The sequence below is a fragment of the Oncorhynchus kisutch genome, linkage group LG18 (assembly GCF_002021735.2).
Source record: "Oncorhynchus kisutch isolate 150728-3 linkage group LG18, Okis_V2, whole genome shotgun sequence".
Lineage (NCBI taxonomy): Eukaryota > Metazoa > Chordata > Actinopteri > Salmoniformes > Salmonidae > Oncorhynchus > Oncorhynchus kisutch.
The window spans coordinates 69,659,696-69,682,194 of NC_034191.2; the positions used below are offsets into that span (position 1 = coordinate 69,659,696).

The 22,499-nt window shown below is 42.6% G+C and overlaps 1 protein-coding gene across 1 annotated transcript; it reads right to left on the bottom strand.

Annotated features, from left to right (window-relative positions):
• Positions 1 to 8,107: 8,107 nt before the first annotated feature.
• On the bottom strand, positions 8,108 to 15,053 carry tmprss7 (transmembrane serine protease 7). The gene is made up of 16 exons (XM_031795305.1): positions 14,929 to 15,053; positions 14,712 to 14,779; positions 14,430 to 14,620; positions 14,324 to 14,359; positions 13,972 to 14,200; positions 13,740 to 13,864; positions 13,013 to 13,119; positions 12,822 to 12,928; positions 12,151 to 12,287; positions 11,710 to 11,817; positions 11,490 to 11,597; positions 10,170 to 10,286; positions 9,155 to 9,347; positions 8,631 to 8,899; positions 8,413 to 8,549; positions 8,108 to 8,275 (listed from the first exon to the last, which is right to left on the bottom strand). Exons 1-16 carry the CDS (start codon positions 15,019 to 15,021, stop codon positions 8,108 to 8,110), a joined length of 2,193 nt encoding a protein of 730 aa, XP_031651165.1. The 5' UTR covers positions 15,022 to 15,053.
• Between the last annotated feature and the right edge of the window lie 7,446 nt (positions 15,054 to 22,499).

Sequence of the window (22,499 nt, forward strand, 5' to 3'; positions counted from 1 at the left end):
GTGAGTAGACCTCTCTCTTTGTGTGTAAGTAGGCCTCTCTCTTTGTGTGTGAGTAGACCTCTCTCTTTGTGTGTGAGTAGACCTCTCTCTTTGTGTGTGAGTAGGCCTCTCTCTTTGTGTGAGTAGACCTCTCTCTTTGTGTGTGAGTAGACCTCTCTCTTTGTGTGTGAGTAGACCTCTCTCTTTGTGTGTGAGTAGGCCTCTCTCTTTGTGTGAGTAGACCTCTCTCTTTGTGTGAGTAGATCTCTCTCTTTGTGTGAGTAGGCCTCTCTCTTTGTGTGAGTAGACCTCTCTCTTTGTGTGAGTAGACCTCTCTCTTTGTGTGTGAGTAGACCTCTCTCTTTGTGTGTGAGTAGACCTCTATTTTTGTGTGAGTAGACCTCTCTCTTTGTGTGTGAGTAGACCTCTCTCTTTGTGTGAGTAGACCTCTCTCTTTGTGTGAGTAGACCTCTCTCTTTGTGTGTGAGTAGGCTTCTCTCTTTGTGTGAGTAGACCTCTCTCTTTGTGTGAGTAGACCTCTCTCATTGTGTGTGAGTAGATCTCTCTCTTTGTGTGTGAGTAGGCCTCTCTCTTTGTGTGAGTAGACCTCTCTCTTTGTGTGTAAGTAGGCCTCTCTCTTTGTGTGTGAGTAGGGTAGGCTATGTCAGGTAGCAGGTAGCCTAGTGGTTAGAGCGTTAGGCCAGTAACCAAAATGTTGCTAGATTGAATCCTCGAGCCGACAAGGTACAAATCTGTCGTTCTGCCCCTGAACAAGGCAGTTAACCCACTGTTCCTAGGCCATCATTATAAATAAGAATTTGTTCTTAACTGACTTGCCTAGAAAATAACAAAATATGTCTGTATAGTCTCTCTCGCACTCCCTCTCTGTCTCAGCATATTTAGTTTCTGCCAGTCCCCAACCACCGAATGTGCCGGTTTTCAGGGAAAATGGAAATAGAACCCATAACACAAGTTCCTCTTTTGGACATTAATAACAAGGTGACACCAAAGATCATGGATATACTGACAAGATACTTTTCTATCCGCTCTAACAATGGTAGTCAAAATGTCACGCCAGGGTAAGCCTACACAAAACACAGCCATTATTTGAAGTTTATTAAATCCCCAATGGGAAAAATGAATGGTGGAAAAACATTTGGAATAATTTCCTTGTTTGACCGCTAGGTTTTATGGGTATTATAACTCATACTGTGGTAGCCTATAGACCTCCATAGAAAAACTCCTTGCTTGGTTGGTGGGAGACAGTTGGGCCTCTCTCTTTACCTCTTCCTCTCTGGCCACACTCCATCTTAACTCCTCTACATTTACAGGATTGGTTGAACAGTTCAGAAGTCCAACTCCACCCCCGTTTTTTTTATTTATTCTCATCAAGATCAGTATGTAGGGGATCTAGTTTCAGCCATTTATTTTATGCCTGTTACATTAGGTTAGAGCATATTCAAGTGATGGGTCAGCATTACAAAGGTTTAACAGGCCACATAGTCAATAAAAATAATAATTAAAAACTTAATTTATCTTACATGTAGGCCTACCCAGTACCCACCTTTCCATTCCAGCATGTAGCCTACTGTTTACTTAGCGCAGTAGGGTAAACACTAAACACATACCTAAATCAAGTTACCGAGAGCGACAACAGCAGCGAACCGTCCTTTGTTTCTGAAGGAATTGAAGTAAAACATTTGGCGTCTTGGCAGGATCCCCCAAGGGAGCACACAAAGCGTGGCTCCAGGGGTCTGCTTTCCCACGGCCTTGCGCAGCAGTGTCAGCACTGAATCAAGCGGCGTCCTCTGACGGACATTCATGAGAGTGAGAACCAGATATCCCTAGAGACTGATTTTACAATTAAGATGAACCAGAACTAAGTGGGGAAAGTTGGCGACCGACTCAAAACCATTACCGGTGAGCCAGCACATCCAATTATAACAGCACATCCAATTGAAACAATTTATAACAGCTAAAAGTAGACCTAATATGATGAAAAGTAAATAAAAACCTATACCTGAGAAGACTGTTGCTTTGATTGTGCAGCCTGAACAGCATCCCTTTGTCTCCCCTTGTCTGTGCGAACAGGGTGAAAAGTGCAGCGAGTGCTGAAGCCATCTCTCTTACCTGTGCAGGTGAACCAACAGCAGAACAATGTCCATATCCCGAGACACTGTAAACCTCACAAGTTCTGCTTTTAGGGAAAGTCCTCATGGCACTGTCCCGTTTGGCTCCGTGGCGGCGATATGCAATGATACCCCAGGCATAGAGATTACAGAGGGAGGAGATCCTTTTTGCGACCCTAAAGTTCCTTTGAAAAAGCGCAGAAACCGGACCTGAGCGGGTCGGATGCGGCGGGAGCATTCACTCACTCACTCCCCCATATACCTGTGCGAGCAGGTGTCACACGGAGCCCCAGCATGCAGTGCGGCACAATGGGACCACTATGAAAGAGTACAATCCACACAACCATCCGTGCGACAGAAATTGGGGGCAAACTTGCTCCCCCGCGTGCCTGGCTGGACAAAAGAATGTTTGATGCCACTGTGTGTAAGGTATTACAAAAATGGAAACTTGGCTGCCATGTCCGTGGGTGTTACATAGGGCTCTGTGGAACCACAATAACCTGTAATTATTGGCCAGACAGTGTAACAAGACAGATCGAAATTTACTGGGGGTTTAGGAGCCAGGTCCAACTCGCGGTGTCATAAAAATAAATCGCCCTCCCCCAACGTTACAAATATTATCACATGACCCTCCCCTTGTACTGTAAATAAAAATGTGCACATCCTCCCCAGTCATAGAATTTACCAAAAAATGATTAGCACCACAAGTAATGACTTTAGCAACTTGGTGTTTATGTGGATCACTTGACCACTTCAGCATGGTTTTGTGGGACAGTCGATGCCACGCTGGGCTACAGCCCAGAAGGTTGAGGAGCTCTCTTCTCACTGTCTGTTTCATTACTTCACAATCAGAGCGGGTTGCAGACAGTAATCAGCTAGGAGGAAATCAGATTAACATTCTGATGCCATATTTGTAATTATATCAAATACATGCAATGAATTTCACAAACAGGTTTCTGTGTCAATGCACCACACAACCAATAAGCAACGCTGCATACATATTACCGACTTGGAGCATTTAATCATGGTTTGCATTTTCCACATCACAATCAAATAGAGCATGTCGATCTTGACAAACAGAAATAACATCCCTCCCTACTCATATACGAAGGTTTGGCTTGACAATCTCCAAATGTCATTCAACTTTTTATTGTTTTATAATAGATGTCTCTTTCCATTCATCGCATGGCAGGTGGGCAGTTTGGACCCTGGAAAAAATATAAGAGTGTCGTAGATAAACATGTGCAGGTAGCCTACAGGAGACTTTTGAAGTAGCCTGATCAGATTAACACATTGTGACAGGTTGTGTTTATGCCACACATAAATTAAATGACAAATGGAATATCTACATAGGCGTACAGAAGCCCATTATCAGCAACTATCACTCCTGTGTTCCAATGGCACTTTGTGTTAGCTAATCCAAGTTTCTCATTTTATGTTAGCACAGCTGAAAACTGTGGTACTGATTAAAGAAGCAATAAAACTGGCCTTCTTTAGACAAGTTGAGTATCTGGAGCATCAGCATTTGTGGGTTCGATTACAGGCTTAAAATGGCCAGAAACAAAGAACTGGAGCTCGGCCCCAGTGATGTACTGGGCTGTCCGCACTAACCTCTGTAGCGGCTAGATGTTTTTAACTTAACCAAGATAGAGCACAGCCCATCGTTTCAAATGGAAACAAATGAGTCATAGTGGGCAGATCAAGCAAGCAGGTGGGCAGAACCAAGCACGAGCTAGCAAGATCCTATTGGCACATTTGTAGCATGCCAGTAGGGTCTTGCTAGTTGGTTTTAGTATACGTGTGTAATAACTCAATTAGTTTTTGCACTCCTAAACAACGCAATTTCTTTTACTTTGGAAAAGGGTAAAGTCTACAAAACTTAGTCCACTCTGTCCGTAACAGATTCTAGTTTTGGGAACAGAAAACTATATCGATGTGGATGGGGGTGTGCTCTCCCCTCTTTCTCCTATAGTCCTACAGCCTTTTGGTCTTACTGAAGTTGAGGGAGGTTGTTGTCCTGGCACAACACTGCTAAGTCTCTGACTTCCCTGTAGGCTGACTCATCTCTGTCAGTGATCAGGCCTACCATGTCGTGTCAACAGGAAACTTGATGGTGTTGGAGTTGTTTGCGGCCATGCAGTGTGGGTGAACAGGGAGTACAGGAGGGGACAAAGCCCACACCCCCGAGGGTTCCCCTTGTTGAGGTACACTGTGGCGGAAGTGTTATTGCCTACCCTCACCACCTGGGGCCAGCCTTTCAGGATGTCTAGGATCCAGTCGCAGAGGGAGGGGTTCATTCCCATGGTCCATAGCTTGGTGATGAGCTTTTCGGGGAACAGGGTGTTGAACGCTGAGCTGTAGTCTATGAACACAATTCTCACATAGTTTTTTCCTCTTTTGTCCAGGTGGGAGAGGGCAGTATGAAGTGCAACTGAGATTGTGTCATCTGTGGATCTGTCGGGACGATATGTGAATTGGAGTGGGTCTAAGATGTCTGGATGATGGTGTTGTTGTGTGTCATGACCAGCCTTTCAAAGCACTTCATAATTACCGTTGTGAGTGCTACAGGGCGATAGTTATTTAGGCAGTTTACCTTGGAGGTCAATGCTGATCATCTTGAAACATTTTGGGATTACAGACAGGGACAAGGAGAGATTGTAAATGTCTGAAGACACCTGCCAGCTGGTCTGTGCATGCTTTGAGAGCGTGCCCTGGTATTTTGTCTGGCCTGTTAACCTGTTTAACTTTCTGTGGCTGGGGGGCAGTATTGAGTAGCTTGGATGAATAAGGTTCCCAATGTAAACGGCCTACTCCTCAGTCTCAGTTGCTAATATATGTATATTATTATTAGTGTTGGATAGAAAACAATCTAAAGTTTCTTAAAACTGTTTGAATGATGTCTGTGAGTATAACAGAACTCATATGACAAGCAAAATCCTGAGGAGAAATCAAAACAGGAAGTGAGATAATGAAATCCCATTGAGATATGAATGATGTTGCACTGCCTAGGGGTTCCACTAGATGTCAACCATCAATATAAATTATAATGAGGCTTCTATGTTGTTGTGGGAGTGAATGAAAGCAGAATATATCAGCTGTCCATCAAGCAGCCATTTTGTGATTGCGCTTTTTCCTCATGGTACCCACTTGCGTTCCATGGCTCATGAAGACTAGAAGGAATACTCCGGTTGGAACTTTATTGAAGCTATATGTTAAAAACATCCTAATGATTGATTCTGTACTTAGTTTGAAATGTTTCTTCAACCGCTAATATCACTTTTTGAAGTTTTTGTCCGATATAATGCTGACCAGAATTTGCGTTTGGATATGTATTCCAAACGCTCTAACAAAAGAAGGTATGTGGACATAAATAACGGACATTTTCGAAAAAAAACAAACATGTGTTGTGGACCTGGGATTCCTGGAGTGCTTTCTGATGTAGATCATCAAATGTAAGGGAATATTTATCATGTAATTTCTTGATTATGTTGACGCCTTCTTTGCGGCTGTGGTGTTTTTAAATTGAGCTCCGTCTCAGATTATTGCATGCATTTCTTTTTCCGCAAAGTCTTTTTGAAATCTGACACAGCGGTTGCATTAAGGAGAGGTATATCTATAATTCCATGTGTATAACTATATTATCATCTACATTTATGACGAGTATTTCTGTTGAATGATGTGGCTATGCAAAATCACTTGATGTATTTGGAACTGGTGAATCTAACACGCCAATGTAAACTCAGATTTTTTTTTATAGAAATATGAACTTTATCAAACAAAACATGCATGTATTGTGTAACATGAAGTCCTATGAGTGTCATCTGATGAAGATAAATCAAGGTTAGTGATTAATTTTATCTTTATTTCTGTTTTTTCTGAATGCTATATTTTGCTGGAAAATGTCTGTGCTTATTGTGGTTTGGTGGAGACCTAACATAATCGCTTGTAGTGCTTTCGCTGAAAAGCCTATTTGAAATCGGACAGTTTGGTGGGATTAACAACGAAAATAGATTTAGACACATAGACACATGTATGTTTTAAGAATTGTAATTACGAGATTTCTGTGGTTTGAATTTTGGCGCCCTCTATTTTCACTTGTAGTTGTCATATCGATCCCGGTATCGGGATTGCAGCCATAACAGGTTAAACGCTTTGCTCACATCGGCCACGGAGAGCGAGACCACAGAGTAATCTGGAAAAACAGGGGCTTTCACACAAGGCAGAGTGCTATATTCCTCAAAGAGAGCATAAAAGGCATTTAGCTCATTTGGGAGTACTTTATTGCTGGGCAACTCATGGCTGGGTTTCCCTTTGTAATCTGGTATCGTCTGCAAGCCCTGCCATATACAACGAGCGTCGTAGCCGGTGTCATAGGATTCCACCTTCCTCCTATACTGTCCTTTTGCATGTTTGTAGCGGAACGTCTTGTGTGCGTCCATGTCATTGGACATGTTCTTATAGTCATTGTGGGGACGACATCATCTATGCACTTATTGATGAAGACTGTGACTGTTGTGGTAAACTCCTCAATGTTATCGAATGAATCCCGGAACATATCCCAGTCTGTACTAGCAAAACAGTCTTGTAGCCTCGCGTCTGCTTCGTTCGACCACTTCCGTGCATCACTGGTACTTCCTGTTTGAGCTTTTGTTTATAAACAGGAAGGAATAAAAATAAATCACACATCCCTCCTCAAAACCAAAAAGTAAGCTAGACAACCCTCCCCTATTTTGGACCAGCCCCCCCACCCCAGTACATTTTGAACTGTCCCTTAGAACCTCTATAAGGATTTATGAGTTACAAAGTTGTAGCCTTATAAATGACAAATAGCGTACTCTACATTAAGGGGGAAATTTAGTCTCCGAGAAGCAGTTTTTTCATGGAATATTTATTGTTGAAAGTGATGACTCAACAACATATCAGTTACTGTTACATAGAGTACAGTATATAGCTGAGCCAGTGTAGCCCAGGCTGCAGCCATGGATGTGCAACATCCTAAATTGTCAGAAAATGCAAAAATTGTGGAAAGTGGTGGAAAATTGTTTCATGACGAAAGTATGCATATTTCCCCCGTTTTCTCTGCCTTCTCATCATTAAAGGGGCAGCAGGGTAGCCTAGTGGTTAGATCGTTGGACTAGTAACCGGAAGGTTGCAAGTTCAAACCCCCGAGCTGACAAGATACAAATCTGTCGTTCTGCCCCTGAACAGGCAGTTAAAAAAGGTAGTTAAGGAGGAAAATGATGCCTTCACAGCCTGAATGGAGGATGCTTTACATACGAGCAGTTCCACAGGGGACTCAAGTGTATTACCAGGAATGCACATAGTACCTAAATGATAGTGCATGCAGCCTAGGCTAGAGCCAGTATAGAGCTAGAGAGACAGAGAGATTTGGAGGCCATAGGGTTTAGGTCTATGCTCTAAAAATGTCTAGGTTAAAAACAACCCAATTTGGTAACCAAGCGCTAGGTAAATATTGGACAGAACACACGATGGGTTACTTTGACCCAGACAGCTGGGTTGCGTGAATAACACAACAAGTTGGGTTGTTGGGATTACTCAAACATGGGTTAATTTAACCATCAATTGGGTATTTTATACTCTCATGCTGGGTTGATTTAGCAGCTGGGTATTTTTGATGCTAATTTCAGGAGGCGTGGCTTATTAGGGGTGTGGCTTTCAGCTAGATCTAATGCAACATTTGGGTCAACCAAACATATATCTATTTTTTTTACACTGTATGTTTGTGGTTAGGGTTGATTGGCTTAAGGGGACCAGTGCTGCGTCTAACTTGTGTCAATCTCTCCTGATCTTCATTCCTGTAACAGCTTTACATACTGTCCACTCATTACCTGGTATTTTGGAAGATGTTATAGATGGTATAGATAGTAATTACATTTTATATGGGATTCATTGAAGTAGACACCAGAAAGTACACATTGTAATTTCGTAGTAAATACCAGTTGAAATAGGACTATGAAATAAAGGGTGTTGAAATTGACTCAAGTGACGATGTGGCTCTGGATCCAGGTGGTGAACTTGTTGACACGGGTGTAGACGCCTGGTAGGTTGGGTCTGCCGCACCCCGCCCCCCAACTCACGATTCCTGTGAGGAACCATCGCCCCTCTGAGCCTGGGGCCGAGCACGACAGAGGACCCCCTGAGTCCCCCTGGGGAGGGCGAAAAGGGGATAAGGGCAATAGACGATAAGGACATACTAAGAAAGAGGGCTAAATGGTACACTTAATGTAAAGGGCATTTGGGAATAGGAGCACACTAAGTCTGAGGGTGGTTGTGGGCCACTCACCCTGCAGGCGTCCCGTTGTCCAGAGGGGACTCCGGCACAAAGCATGCGGGGCGAGACGGGGCCGTACCTCCTCTTACACTCACTCTGATCCAGGACAGAAACCTCTGCCTTCTGTAACACTGTGGGAAGGGTCTTATCTGAGGATAGAAGGGAACATGATCTCTGTATGTGAGATTATTGTACACCAAACTCTGTATATCCATGGTTCTGTCTCTCACCCTCCTCAGAGCGGTACCCCCATCCTGTGACCCAGCAGCGGTGTGCATGTGTGAGGGTCTGTGAGGTGGCCGGCAGACACACGGGCTGGATGAGGAAGCTGAGGGAGGGAGGCCAGGGGCTCCTCAGCTGCAGCAGGGCGATGTCATAGTCAAAGGTCAGCCTGTTGTAGTACTCGTGCACAACGATGCGCTGGATCTCTGCCACGTGCCTGGCACTACCCTGGTACAGCATACCCAGATGGGCACTCCACTGGCGCGGGTCTGACAGCCTGGGGAGCATCAAGAGAAAGTGGTTAGAGGTCAAAGGTTATGGCTGAACAGGGATCATGTAAATAAACTTTATTCAATGAAGTGAAAAGCTAATTTGGTTCATTACTGCCATTGCCAGAGAAAAGTTGCATGTGGATGATGATGTTGGGCTGGGGTCAATTTGGTATCAGTGTGTACCTGGTCCACTTCTATTCAGTACAGTAGTTATAACAGGATCATAATGTGGTCAGTCAGTCTGTAGACTGCATACACACCTGTCCCTGCTGAAGCAGTGTGCTGCTGAGATGAGCCAATCAGAAGAGAGGACAGAGGCTCCACAGTACAGGTAGCCAGAGAAGTGCAAGCTGACCTGCCATGGCCACTCCCCCTCCAGGGCATTGATTCCACCGACCACCCGAAGACCCGAGGTCGAGTCTACTTTCTTCACAGTAGAGGACCGGCCACAGGCTGTGATGCAGATCGTTAATAAAACTTTGGAAAGTGTGTGTGTGTGTGTACATGTGCATGTCTCTTATGTGTACATAATGTGTTTTTGTGTGTTTTGTATGAATATCTCTGTCTGTGTGTGTATATAAATGTATGTTGGTGTATGTGTAAAGTACGGTACACGTGTGCTGAGTCACTTCTGTGACAAACTGGTCTGCCGCAGCCTGATTAAAAACGATCGCTCTGAGGTGTGTGTGATCAAAGCCTCGGCCGCTCCAATCACAGCATATTACCAGCAAACACAGAGAGCCATTACAGTGGGGGCAGAACAGAGTTACAGGGAAGCAGCTGCAGTACCCCACTAAATAACTGCAGCATAGTAAATACACATAATCAGAGGAAGGATCACACAAAGCCATGTGGGGATTCTTTGGGTCTGGCTAGACTGATTGAAACTGTAGATAAATGGTAGTGATTAAAGTGGTTGAGACACAAGGTTGGATCATTTGTTTGTGTGTTTTTATATTGAGGTTTAGTTGCCATAAATGGAATATGTTCACGTTGTGGTTGAGATGAACCAAATGAATGGTTATGTTGTGGTTGAGATGAACCAAATGAATGGTTATGTTGTGGTTGAGATGAACCAAATGAATGGTTATGTTGTGGTTGAGATGAACCAAATGAATGGTTATGTTGTGGTTGAGATGAACCAAATGAATGGTTATGTTGTGGTTGAGATGAACCAAATGAATGGTTATGTTGTGGTTGAGATGAACCAAATGAATGGTTATGTTGTGGTTGAGATGAACCAAATTAATGGTTATGTTCCGGTTGAGGACTCACCACAGTCCCTCTCGTCACTGTGGTCTGAGCAGTCGGTGACACCATCACACCTGGCGTTCTTCTTCAGGATGCAGGACCCACTGTTACACCTGTACCTGATGTCAGAGCAGCTCGTCTCTGTACAGCACCAGGGAACACACACTCAGTATACTCATCCACAATGGCAGATTAGTGGTACACACACATATGGACAGAGACATACATACCGTAAAGCTTATTAAAGAGCAGTGATGCTAGCAAGAGCAGTGTGTCGGTTTCTTCTTTTTTCTCATACACTACATGACCAAAAGTATGTGAACACCTGCTCGTCAAACATCTCATTCCAAAATCATGGGAATTAATATGGAGTTGGTCCCCCTTTTGCTGCTATAACAGCTTTGTGCACGGAGGCTGAAACAGGAAAGGGTCTTCACCAAACTTTTAGTCAGTGGTACAACTTGGGGATTTGATCCAGCAACCTTTTGGTTACTGGCCCAACGCTCTAACCACTAGGCTACCTACCTTGCCACAAAGTTAGAAGCACAGAATCGTCAAGAATGTCATCGTATGCTGTAGCGTTAAGATTTCCCTTCATTGGAACTAAGGGACCTAGCCCGAACCATGAATAACAGCCCCAGACCATTATTCCTCCTCCACCAAACTTTACAGTTGGCACTATACATTCAGGCAGGTAGCATTCTCCTGACATCCGCCAAACCCAGATTTGTCTGTCGGACTCCCAGATGCTGAAATATGATTCATCACTCCAGAGGACGTCTTTCCACTGCTCCATAGTCCAATGGTGGTGAGCTTTATACCACTCCAGCCGACGCTAGGCATTGCCAATGGTGATCTTAGGCTTGTGTGCGGCTACTCGACCATGGAAATCCACTTCATGAAGCTCCCGACGAACAGTTATTGTGCTGACATTGCTTCCAGAGGCAGTTTGGAACTCGGTAGAGTGTTGCAAAGTTTTGTGAGCTTGTGTGGCCTACCACTTTGCAACTAATCCATTGTTGCTCCTAGACGTTTCCACTTCACAATAACATAATTTACAGTTGATTGGAGAAGCTCTAGTAGAGCAGATATTTGACTAATTGACTTGTTGGAAAGGTGGCATCCTATGACAGTGCCACGTTGAAAGCCACTGAGCTCTTCAGTAAGGCCATTCTACTGCCAATGTTTGTCTATGAACATTTTATGGCCTTGTGCTCAATTTTATACACCTGTCAGCAACGGTTGTGGCAGAAATATCCAAATGCACTAATTTGAAGGGATGTACACATATTTTTGTATATATACTGTACACACATATAAAAACAGGATAGGATTCCTTTCTACCCAGAGTGCAGTTGGTTTCGTCCCTGCCATCATTGCAGTCTCTCTCTCCGTTGCACATGTACAGTGGGTGAAGAGGACTGGAGCCTCCACAGTTCTTACTAGGCCTTGCTGAACAGGAAAATATCAATTCAAAGGAATATATCAGTTCTTAACAAAATGTTTGATGTCAATACTGAAGTTCTAGCATGTATGATGCTGTTGTTAATTCCTGTTTACATACCGCAGAAGACCTCATCACTCTCGTCCTGACAGTCGTCCAGGCCGTCACAGCGTCGGGTCTTCTCCACACACAGCCCTGTGGAGCACAGGAAATGGCCCTCTGCACATGCTGGGGGAGACAGGGGAGAGGGAAGGGGGAGACAGCGGAGAGGGAAGGGGGAGACAGCGGAGAGGGAAGGGGGAGACGGGGGAGACAGCGGAGAGGGAGACAGCGGAGAGGGAAGGGGGAGACAGGGGTGTGGGAACAGGGAGACAGGGTGTATAGTAGAAGAGAGGTGAGTGAGCAGTGTGGTTCTTCTACTGTCTCAGGACTATGGTAGTGAAATTAAAATGAATATATAAATGAACAAGATGCAGATTCAGTGAAGGTGATGGGTAAGGAAGTAGTGAGAGAAGGAAGGAAGAAGGAAGACAGAGAAAAAGGTCCTCGTGAAGTTGTTACGTTGGCTGATGTTGAAGCTACTAGATTCGGCCTGGAAGGGTTGGTCAGAGCTCCGGGAGCTGCTGCGAAACTCCACCTCAGCAGTGGTGTCAGGGATACGGAACACTGTGGTGTGGCCTATGTAGCTTCCACAGTATCTATGGACATCAGCACACAATCAATCAAATAACAAACCAATCTGTCCATCGGTTCTGGATATGGAACACAACATACAGTCATTTTACCCCTACCTACATCTACAAATGATCTCGACTAACCTCTACCCCTGCACGTTGACTCAGTACCCCCTGTACACAGCCTTGTTATTGTTATTTAATTATGTTACTTTTTATAATTCTTTACTTTATTTTATTTGGTAAATATTTTCTTAACTCTTTCTTGAACTGCATTGTTGGTTAGGGGCTTGTAAGTAAGCATTTCACGGTAAGGTCTACACCTGTTGGTTAGGGGCTTGTAAGTAAGCATTTCACGGTAAGGTCTACACCTGTTGGTTAGGGGCTTGTAAGTAAGCATTTCACGGTAAGGTCTACACCTGTTGTATTCGGGGCTGTGACAAATCCAGTTTGATTTAGATATGAGGTTAAAACAGACAGTCTCACACACACACACACACACACACACACACACACACACACACACACACACACACACACACACACACACACTCTTACATGATCTCCTTGACCTTCCACCAGCCGTGCTCACAGGCCGCTATGTCCTTCAGCTTCAGCACATAATTATGGAACTTCAGAGCCACTCCCAGAGCAATGTGGGGGGTCTGTGGACAACAACACATGACGTCTGTTGACATTTCATCAATATTAGTCAGTGGGGTGAATGTGTGCCAAATAGACTTAAATACCTGAAACCTCCATATGAAGGAGCACTGAGGAGGCAGCAGACTGGGGTAGAAGGGACTGGTGATCTGACCGGAGAAATCTGGCTCTGCCTGGATCTCTACGTAAGTCACTGTTAAGGGAATTTTTATCAATGATGACTAATTATGTATACATTTCAATCAGAACTGACTAATCAGAATACTATTATGTTACTGTATATGTACTAATCAGAATACTATTATGTTACTGTATATGTACTAATCAGAATACTATTATGTTACTGTATATGTATGAATTTTCTTTTTAATCTTAGTACTGAATATAATGTGTGTAAATATAATCAAGAATTAGAACAATGACTGTCTGTTCCTTGGTAGAAATGAATGAACTATATCACCAGAAGGCTTATCTTCAGAAGCATGTCCTGAGCTCAGGTCGTATATTATCTTAATAGGGAAAGACGATGTGAGAACCATGCAGTCTTTGTATTAGAACGGAGATGGCACGGGTTGGTACTGGAACTAATTACGTCATTTTAAGTTTATAACCTGTGGTAAAATATGTAAGGAGTAGTACTCTCGTGAATAAAATCTTATGAATTGACAGAGTGTCTCATTTTAATTGGGTGTTAAAACATAGAGCAATTTATTCCTGCAACAGTCACCCGCTCTGGTAGGGAGACACACCATCAACGAGATAAAATACCAGTCTGTCAGTAGTATAGTATTATTGTCAGAGAATCTGTCTTACGTTCCTCAGCGATGGCCTGGAAGTGTCCTCTGAAGTGCTTGTTGCCCTGGGTCATCCTGAGGGACAGCAGCATGACGTTGGACGTGGAGACCAGAGACAGGGACTGGGACACGGGCTCACACACCCTGCAGGGTATGGGCAGAGTTAGACTGTTCGGTCGGTCAGGGGTTCTGTCAGTCTGTCTGTCTATTCAACTTCATCCGTAGATCCATCCAGAGTCACACTGACTCACCTGTAGAGAGTACGCCCCCTCATGGGCAGCAGGGCATCGTACATGGTGAGGGCATCACTGACACAGTCGCTGGGCTCAATGTGCAGGGAGGTAATGGTGAGGCGGATCAGAGAGCCAGGGGTAGACGTCAGCTTGATGTAGCAGCTCAGACCTCCCCATGACGAGTAGACGTTTAGGGGAACACTGGAGCCTGGCAGGCTGGCATACAGCTTGTCCACACACTGAGAGCCTGTAGCACAGAGAGAGAGACGAGGGCTTTGGCTTGTACTCTTACTCTACCACATCCATGCTAGTAAGTAGGAAGATACTCAACGTAATGTGGCAATAAAACAGATGAATTGAGTTAACTCACCCGCTGCAATTGATGTATAATCTGATCGTAGAGCAGCTGAGGAGAACAAAAAGAACATCAACAAAGGATATATGGAGATCACACAAACCTACACACACACACTCACCATTAACGAGTATGGAATCTATGTCTACGGGCAGGCCCAGTAGGTACCCTACAGAAGACCTGTTCCTCAGGCTGGTGAGGACTGAGTCTCTGAGGATAGCTCCTACACACTCCTCACACACGGCTGGGGTCTTCAGTCTCGGCACCACAAACACCATCCAGAAATGCACCAGCAGACCACCCTTGTTATCACTGTGAGGAGATGTATGTGTGTACAGGGGTTTGTTCCAACCAAGCACTATAACATCTTATTCAACCAATCACTGACTGATTCACAGTGTACCTGAGGTCTGATATGGCGGTGAGTTTGTAGAGTTTGGACACTGAGGACATTCTGTACACACTGCTCACCTGTGGAGGGATACTTTTAGTAACCATGAACATAATGAAGGACTTTTATTTCTACGCTATAGATATAGATATAGTGCTCCAAGCTTAGGGTGTGTGTTTGCTCAGTGTATTTGACCACTGCAGAAAACAGTAAATCGTCTCACACTCACCACGTGCTGTATCTTGTTTGCCATGGAAACAAACTCATGGGACTCTGCCTGGCGGTACTCGGGGATGAAATCTACGTTGGCAACACGGAACATTCCGGCAAAATACACTCCGCTGTTGCTCTCCCTGCGAACTGGGAATAAATATACAATGTAAGGAACTATTCAAGAAGATTTAGATAACTAAAATGTTTGTGTGTACATGTGAGAAAGACATTGCGTTTGAATCTCCATGTAAGTTAACTCACATATGAAGACCCAGAGCAGTGACCACACGATGACCACGACCACAAACACAACCACGGTGATGAGGATGGTCAGGTTCTGGAGGTTCCACAGAGGAGCCCAGCTCTTTCTGGGCAGCTGGGTCCTGATGCGTGACATACGTCTGGCTCTGCTGCGGCCGTTGTACCTCGTACACAGCCTCTGGAGGGTGTGGTCAACCGTGGCCACCTCCACAGTCACATCCTTAACCTGGAGATCATACAGCACATCAACACGTAGCAGCATCTCCCCACACTGCAAGACAGCAGAACAAATAGGGCATAAAGTGCCACTGTCTTTGTGGGCCAGTATACTGTAAGTCACCAACACTCTCAATCGTATCATAAACGGAGCGCAGACTGTTTAATATACGCAGTATGTATGTACACTGTTGCTTATCAACCACAGATATCATGGTAACAAATGGTGTTTAATTACATTTACAGTGACACTTTATTTGCAGATATCATGGCGCCGTTTGTTGCCATGATATCTGTGTTTGATAAGCAACAGTGTACATACAGTTGAAGTCGGAGGTTTACATACACTTAGGTTGGAGTCATTAAAACTAGTTTTTCAACCACTCCACAAATTTCTTGTCAACAAACTATAGTTTTGGCAAGTCGGTTAGGCCATCTACTTAGTGCATGACACAAGTCATTTTTCCAACAATTGTTAAACAATGTAAAGGCAATGCTACCAAATACTAATTGAGTGTCTGTAAACTTCTGACCCACTGGGAATGTGATGAAAGAAATAAAAGCTGAAATAAATCACTCTCTCTACTATTATTCTGACATTTCACATTCTTCAAATAAAGTGGTGATCCTAACTGACCTAAGACAGGGACTTTTTACTAGGATTAAATGTCAGGAATTGTGAAAAACTGAGTTTTAAATGCATTTGGGTAAGGTGTATGTAAACTTACGACTTCAACTCTACGTACATACTGCATATATTAAACAGTCTGTGCTCTGTTGATGATACGATACAACACAGATATTCAAATTAAATTGGCATGGCTCCAATTAGGTCATCCTGACACTTGGCGATCAAATAGATATGACCTTTTTTTTCTCACGGAAGGCGTACTAAACAGGCACTGTGACTAGTACTGTTCTTGGGGACTGGAGGGTCGGAATCCAATGGGTACGGTGGGGAAGGAAGGACTGGTCAAATGGCCTATGTTCAGAACCATTTCCATTTTTACCCGTGCTTAATGGCGGTGTAGGGAAAACTGGAGTCGACTGTTGAAAGTAGCAGGGGAGTGAATGTTATTTATATATAAGGGTTACATTGAGAAAATGAATGGCCCTCCCTTCAGCTAAATATATTTGACCTCCATGAACGCTTAAAACTAAAAAGTGACCCTACCCTATATCCCAAATAATAATTAAAATATAAAGTCGATAGCAGAGAACATGTCTACCCTCAATTCTTGTACAGACCAGAGCCTTAGATATGCAGTTTTATAAACTGTTCTTCGTCCTGTAAGCATTATATGGCAACGAAGGAATGTTGATAGCACACAGGGCTGCAGGCCAGAAGGTTGTTGGTTCGCAGACCACCGTGGACAAGAGTAGGGGTGGAGAGACCTTTATAGTAAAAACATTGAGTGAATCTATGATCGTATTTGCAGGTCAGATATATATATTTTTTATAGACATTTCATGCAATTCTACGTCATTTTACATATTACCAGAATATTTTTAATACCACACAAATGACCGAAATTGCAGAATGAACAGAGATAGGCCTACGTGCCTTTCTTATCATATTTCTCCAATGTCAAATCAGTGTGTCTTGTTTGCAACAAAACTGTCCCTGTTTGCAAATAATTAAATCTGAGATATTATTAGGGATCTGAGCATAGTACTTTCAAAAATTAGGCCTACTTTTCCACCCTAGACAGCGTAGAACTACCGACACAGAAACATTCAAGTTTTAACTGCTGGTTAACTGTGGCTTAACCCAACGACAGGTCACCAATGTTTCCCTAAAAGGTGTCTGGGTTTAAACATGTATTGTACAGTCCCAAGCAAAGTCCATTTTTTGTCTCCTCTGCTATAGAAGGTTGTAGCTCAGCCTCATCCAACCTCAGCCTCAACCCCACATATCTACCCCAATCTCTCATATTTTGAATAAGTGGTTGATGTATGGGGTGTGCCCAGAAGTCAAAGGTTATTCCACTACCTAGGGGAAAAAGATCTGCATTCACTGGTTCTAATAGTCTTCCTATAAGCTTGCTGCCTGTGTTAAGTAAATTATTGGAAAAAAATGTATCAGTACAAATCAAGGATTATTTCTCATATAATGATCTGATAACAGGTTTCTGGCATGCATACAAGAAGGGCATTCTACGAGTACGGCCTTTAAACAAATTACAGATGATTGGTTAAAGAGCGTGGATGACAGGAAGTTAGTGCAGTGTTGCTAGATTTCAGTGCTTCTTTTGATGTAAATGATCATGAACTGTTACTAGGTAAACTCAAATGTTATAGTTTTAAGTCTGCAGCTCTATCCAGGATGGAAAGCTATCTATCCAGGAGAAGGCAAAAAGTGTTCTTTAATGGTAGCTTTTTAAACAGTAAATATAAACAATGTGGTGTTCCTCAAGGAAGCTGCCTAGGCCCACTTCTCTACTCTCTTTACTAATGATTTAGCTTCAGTAATGAACAAAGCAAGAGTGGTAATGTATGCTGATGACTCTACAATGTATAGCGCAGCATCAGAATGTAATGAGCTAACAGATGTACTGAGTAGTGAACAAAGAATGGTCTCTGAATGGGTTGATATGAACAAATTGATGTTGAAATTTCTAAAACTAAATGTATTGTATTTGGTTCAAGATATATGCTTGTTGATGATCCCCAATTGAATTTGTTGATGAATAGAACGTATGTAGAGCAAGTGAAAAAAACTACTATAGGCGTCATGTTGGACACAGCTTTATCATGGTCAGAACACACACTACTGGTCAAAAGTTTTAGAACACCTACTATTCAAGGATTTTTCTTCATTTTTTACTATTTTCTACATTGTAGAATAATAGTGAAAACATCAAAACTATGAAATAACACATATGGAATCATGTAGAAACCAAAAAAAGTGTTAAACAAATCTAAATATATTTTATATTTGTGATTCTTCAAATAGCCACCCTTTGCCTTGACAGCTTTGCACACACTTGTCATTCTCTAAACCATCTTCATCAGGTAGTCACCTGGAATGCATTTCAATTAACAGGTGTGCCTTGTTAAAAGTTAATTTGTGGAATTTCTTTCCTTCTTAATGCATTTGAGTCTGCAGCAAAGAAATCACTCAGAACAGGGCTGCCATATTAGCTCTTCATTGCTCTATCCAAATGAATGCATCAGAATCTCTCATGGATTCACATTGTGAAACGAATTACTATCCAGTCTTCTGATTTTCGTTAGGAATGGTATACACACAGTATTTTTCAGGCCAGTTAGTACATAATAGCAACATGCATAACCACCAAACCAGACAGGTAAGTTCAGGGCATCTAGGACAACCCAAGCCAAGGACAAATTGACTTAAATCTACAGTTTTATATAGAGCCATAGTTGAATGGAACTCTAAATCAATGCATATTTCTCAGGCAAAAACTAAATCCACCTTCAATAATTTTTTTAAAGACATCTAGCCATATGACTGGACAGGAAATAGAAAGCATCAACTGAATGTTAAATGTGCTTCCTGTCAGGTAATTTAATTGTCTGTATTGTCTATTTGGTAATTGTTTGTAATGTCTTACTAAACTGGTGTTGGACCCCAGGAAGATTAGCTAACGTTATGGCGTTAGCTAATGGGGATCCTAATAAAAATTAGCAAATTCTCTGAATATTAAAGAAACGAAACCAAGACATCCCCATTTGCATCAGAATCACATATTTTCAGGTATTTTCCAGCTTGTTTCTAGCATAAAACATTGCGGACCAAAGGGCTGTTACAGATAACTTTTTGTCAACTGTTTGGGTCGAGCCCTGAATGCTAATTGGTTGGCAGCCGTAATATATCAGACCGTATACCACGGGTATGACTAAACACTTATTTTTACTGCTCTAATTATGTTGGTAACCTACAAATCTATGGCTATAGCAGCCTATAGCCTAATTTAATCTGTCAAAATTTTTAAATAGAAAGAAATAGGCTGCAACACAAAGCCCTCTTGTTGTTAGTAAAGTGTAATTAAAATGAAGACAGTTAAAATGAATTATGCTTAGTCGAATTTGACTACTTTCAGCACCACAAGCTGTCCATTTCTGATTGATTGTGCCACAGCTGCTGCTTCAGGTTTCAGCACCAAAGTAAATGACTAAAATCTTGTTTATTGTGAGGTCAATAATTATGATAAATAGGCCTACATCACAGGCAAGAAACATATTGTTTATAATAAAAATCAATTATAGTAGTAGCAAAGCTAGTCCGCATTCATTTTCTAGACTAGACTTAATCAAAAATAAATTCAGAAGGAGCCTTTGAATCTCCTCCTGAACTGCCCCTGTAAGCCTACACAGCACAGCCATTGGTTAGGCAGCCCACAAAACAGTTTTTGATCAGCAAGAGCAGAGCAGACCAAGGCTCAGGGTTGGAATATCCATTGTTATGTGTAATGCAGCCCAGTTTTATTTACACCATCCCAGCAGCTCTCTTAGAAATATAACTTTGCTCTGTACTTCTCCGAGCATGCACTTCATAACCTATAGGCTTTGGAACATTTGATTGAGGCCACACTAAATAGCCTATAGGCTTTGAATCATTTGACATTGTGCGCCCAGCGGAGAGTCAGATGAGGTGCGGCATCAGGCACCCATCGATGTATAGTCTAATAAGCAACTAATACTAAAACACTGAGACATATAGACATTCAATCAATTACAAATTGCATGACCCTTCCCTGGACTAGATTTAAAAAAAGACTAAAGCCTCCTTGACTGAAATTGAAAAAGCATGACCCTTCCCCATTTCCTCCAGGTACTCATTATGTAAATGTTGATCCATCCTTAGGCTGGATCACATGGAAAAACCATATGTAACGGGTTGCATAAGGTGCTACCGGTATGTATTCTGTTTTAATGTCTCAGGTCTTGGCGAGGTGCCAAGTAACACCGTCGGCTTCAAAACGCTCATGCTCTGCATTATTCATGTGGCGTCATCCCATCCTGCGCGTGGAACTTAATCCACCATGAGATAAATGGGGGTGTAGATTCTCTCCATGGAAACGACCATAGCCGAAAGAAGTAGGAGTGCTGCAGCACCCCTGAAAAATCTGAATCTAAAAAAAGTATATTAATAAAAATAAAAATCCTCACAAAAGTAGTACACTGGGCCTTTACTAGTCCTATATAGCGGTCTGTAGCGCGAGAAAAAAACATCTTACAAAAGTAGTACACTGGGCCTTTACTAGTCCTATATAGCGGTCTGTAGCGCGAGAAAAAAACATCTTACAAAAGTAGTACACTGGGCCTTTACTAGTCCTATATAGCGGTCTGTAGCGCGAGAAAAAAACATCTTACAAAAGTAGTACACTGGGCCTTTACTAGTCCTATATAGCGGTCTGTAGCGCGAGAAAAAAACATCTTACAAAAGTAGTACACTGGGCCTTTACTAGTCCTATATAGCGGTCTGTAGCGCGAGAAAAAAACATCTTACAAAAGTAGTACACTGGGCCTTTACTAGTCCTATATAGCGGTCTGTAGCGCGAGAAAAAAACATCTTACAAAAGTAGTACACTGGGCCTTTACTAGTCCTATATAGCGGTCTGTAGCGCGAGAAAAAAACATCTTACAAAAGTAGTACACTGGGCCTTTACTAGTCCTATATAGCGGTCTGTAGCGCGAGAAAAAAACATCTTACAAAAGTAGTACACTGGGCCTTTACTAGTCCTATATAGCGGTCTGTAGCGCGAGAAAAAAACATCTTACAAAAGTAGTACACTGGGCCTTTACTAGTCCTATATAGCGGTCTGTAGCGCGAGAAAAAAACATCTTACAAAAGTAGTACACTGGGCCTTTACTAGTCCTATATAGCGGTCTGTAGCGCGAGAAAAAAACATCTTACAAAAGTAGTACACTGGGCCTTTACTAGTCCTATATAGCGGTCTGTAGCGCGAGAAAAAAACATCTTACAAAAGTAGTACACTGGGCCTTTACTAGTCCTATATAGCGGTCTGTAGCGCGAGAAAAAAACATCTTACAAAAGTAGTACACTGGGCCTTTACTAGTCCTATATAGCGGTCTGTAGCGCGAGAAAAAAACATCTTACAAAAGTAGTACACTGGGCCTTTACTAGTCCTATATAGCGGTCTGTAGCGCGAGAAAAAAACATCTTACAAAAGTAGTACACTGGGCCTTTACTAGTCCTATATAGCGGTCTGTAGCGCGAGAAAAAAACATCTTACAAAAGTAGTACACTGGGCCTTTACTAGTCCTATATAGCGGTCTGTAGCGCGAGAAAAAAACATCTTACAAAAGTAGTACACTGGGCCTTTACTAGTCCTATATAGCGGTCTGTAGCGCGAGAAAAAAACATCTTACAAAAGTAGTACACTGGGCCTTTACTAGTCCTATATAGCGGTCTGTAGCGCGAGAAAAAAACATCTTACAAAAGTAGTACACTGGGCCTTTACTAGTCCTATATAGCGGTCTGTAGCGCGAGAAAAAAACATCTTACAAAAGTAGTACACTGGGCCTTTACTAGTCCTATATAGCGGTCTGTAGCGCGAGAAAAAAACATCTTACAAAAGTAGTACACTGGGCCTTTACTAGTCCTATATAGCGGTCTGTAGCGCGAGAAAAAAACATCTTACAAAAGTAGTACACTGGGCCTTTACTAGTCCTATATAGCGGTCTGTAGCGCGAGAAAAAAACATCTTACAAAAGTAGTACACTGGGCCTTTACTAGTCCTATATAGCGGTCTGTAGCGCGAGAAAAAAACATCTTACAAAAGTAGTACACTGGGCCTTTACTAGTCCTATATAGCGGTCTGTAGCGCGAGAAAAAAACATCTTACAAAAGTAGTACACTGGGCCTTTACTAGTCCTATATAGCGGTCTGTAGCGCGAGAAAAAAACATCTTACAAAAGTAGTACACTGGGCCTTTACTAGTCCTATATAGCGGTCTGTAGCGCGAGAAAAAAACATCTTACAAAAGTAGTACACTGGGCCTTTACTAGTCCTATATAGCGGTCTGTAGCGCGAGAAAAAAACATCTTACAAAAGTAGTACACTGGGCCTTTACTAGTCCTATATAGCGGTCTGTAGCGCGAGAAAAAAACATCTTACAA

Excerpts from the sequence above, each read along its gene's own strand:
- tmprss7 (XM_031795305.1), bottom strand. The coding sequence starts at position 15,021 with ATGTTCCGTGTTGCCAACGTAGATTTCATCCCCGAGTACCGCCAGGCA. Across the intron at positions 11,818-12,150 it reads TAGCTTCAACATCAGCCAAC|CATGTGCAGAGGGCCATTTC; the intron begins GTAACAACTTCA and ends TGTCTCCCCCAG. Across the intron at positions 8,276-8,412 it reads GACAACGGGACGCCTGCAGG|GGGGACTCAGGGGGTCCTCT; the intron begins GTGAGTGGCCCA and ends CGCCCTCCCCAG.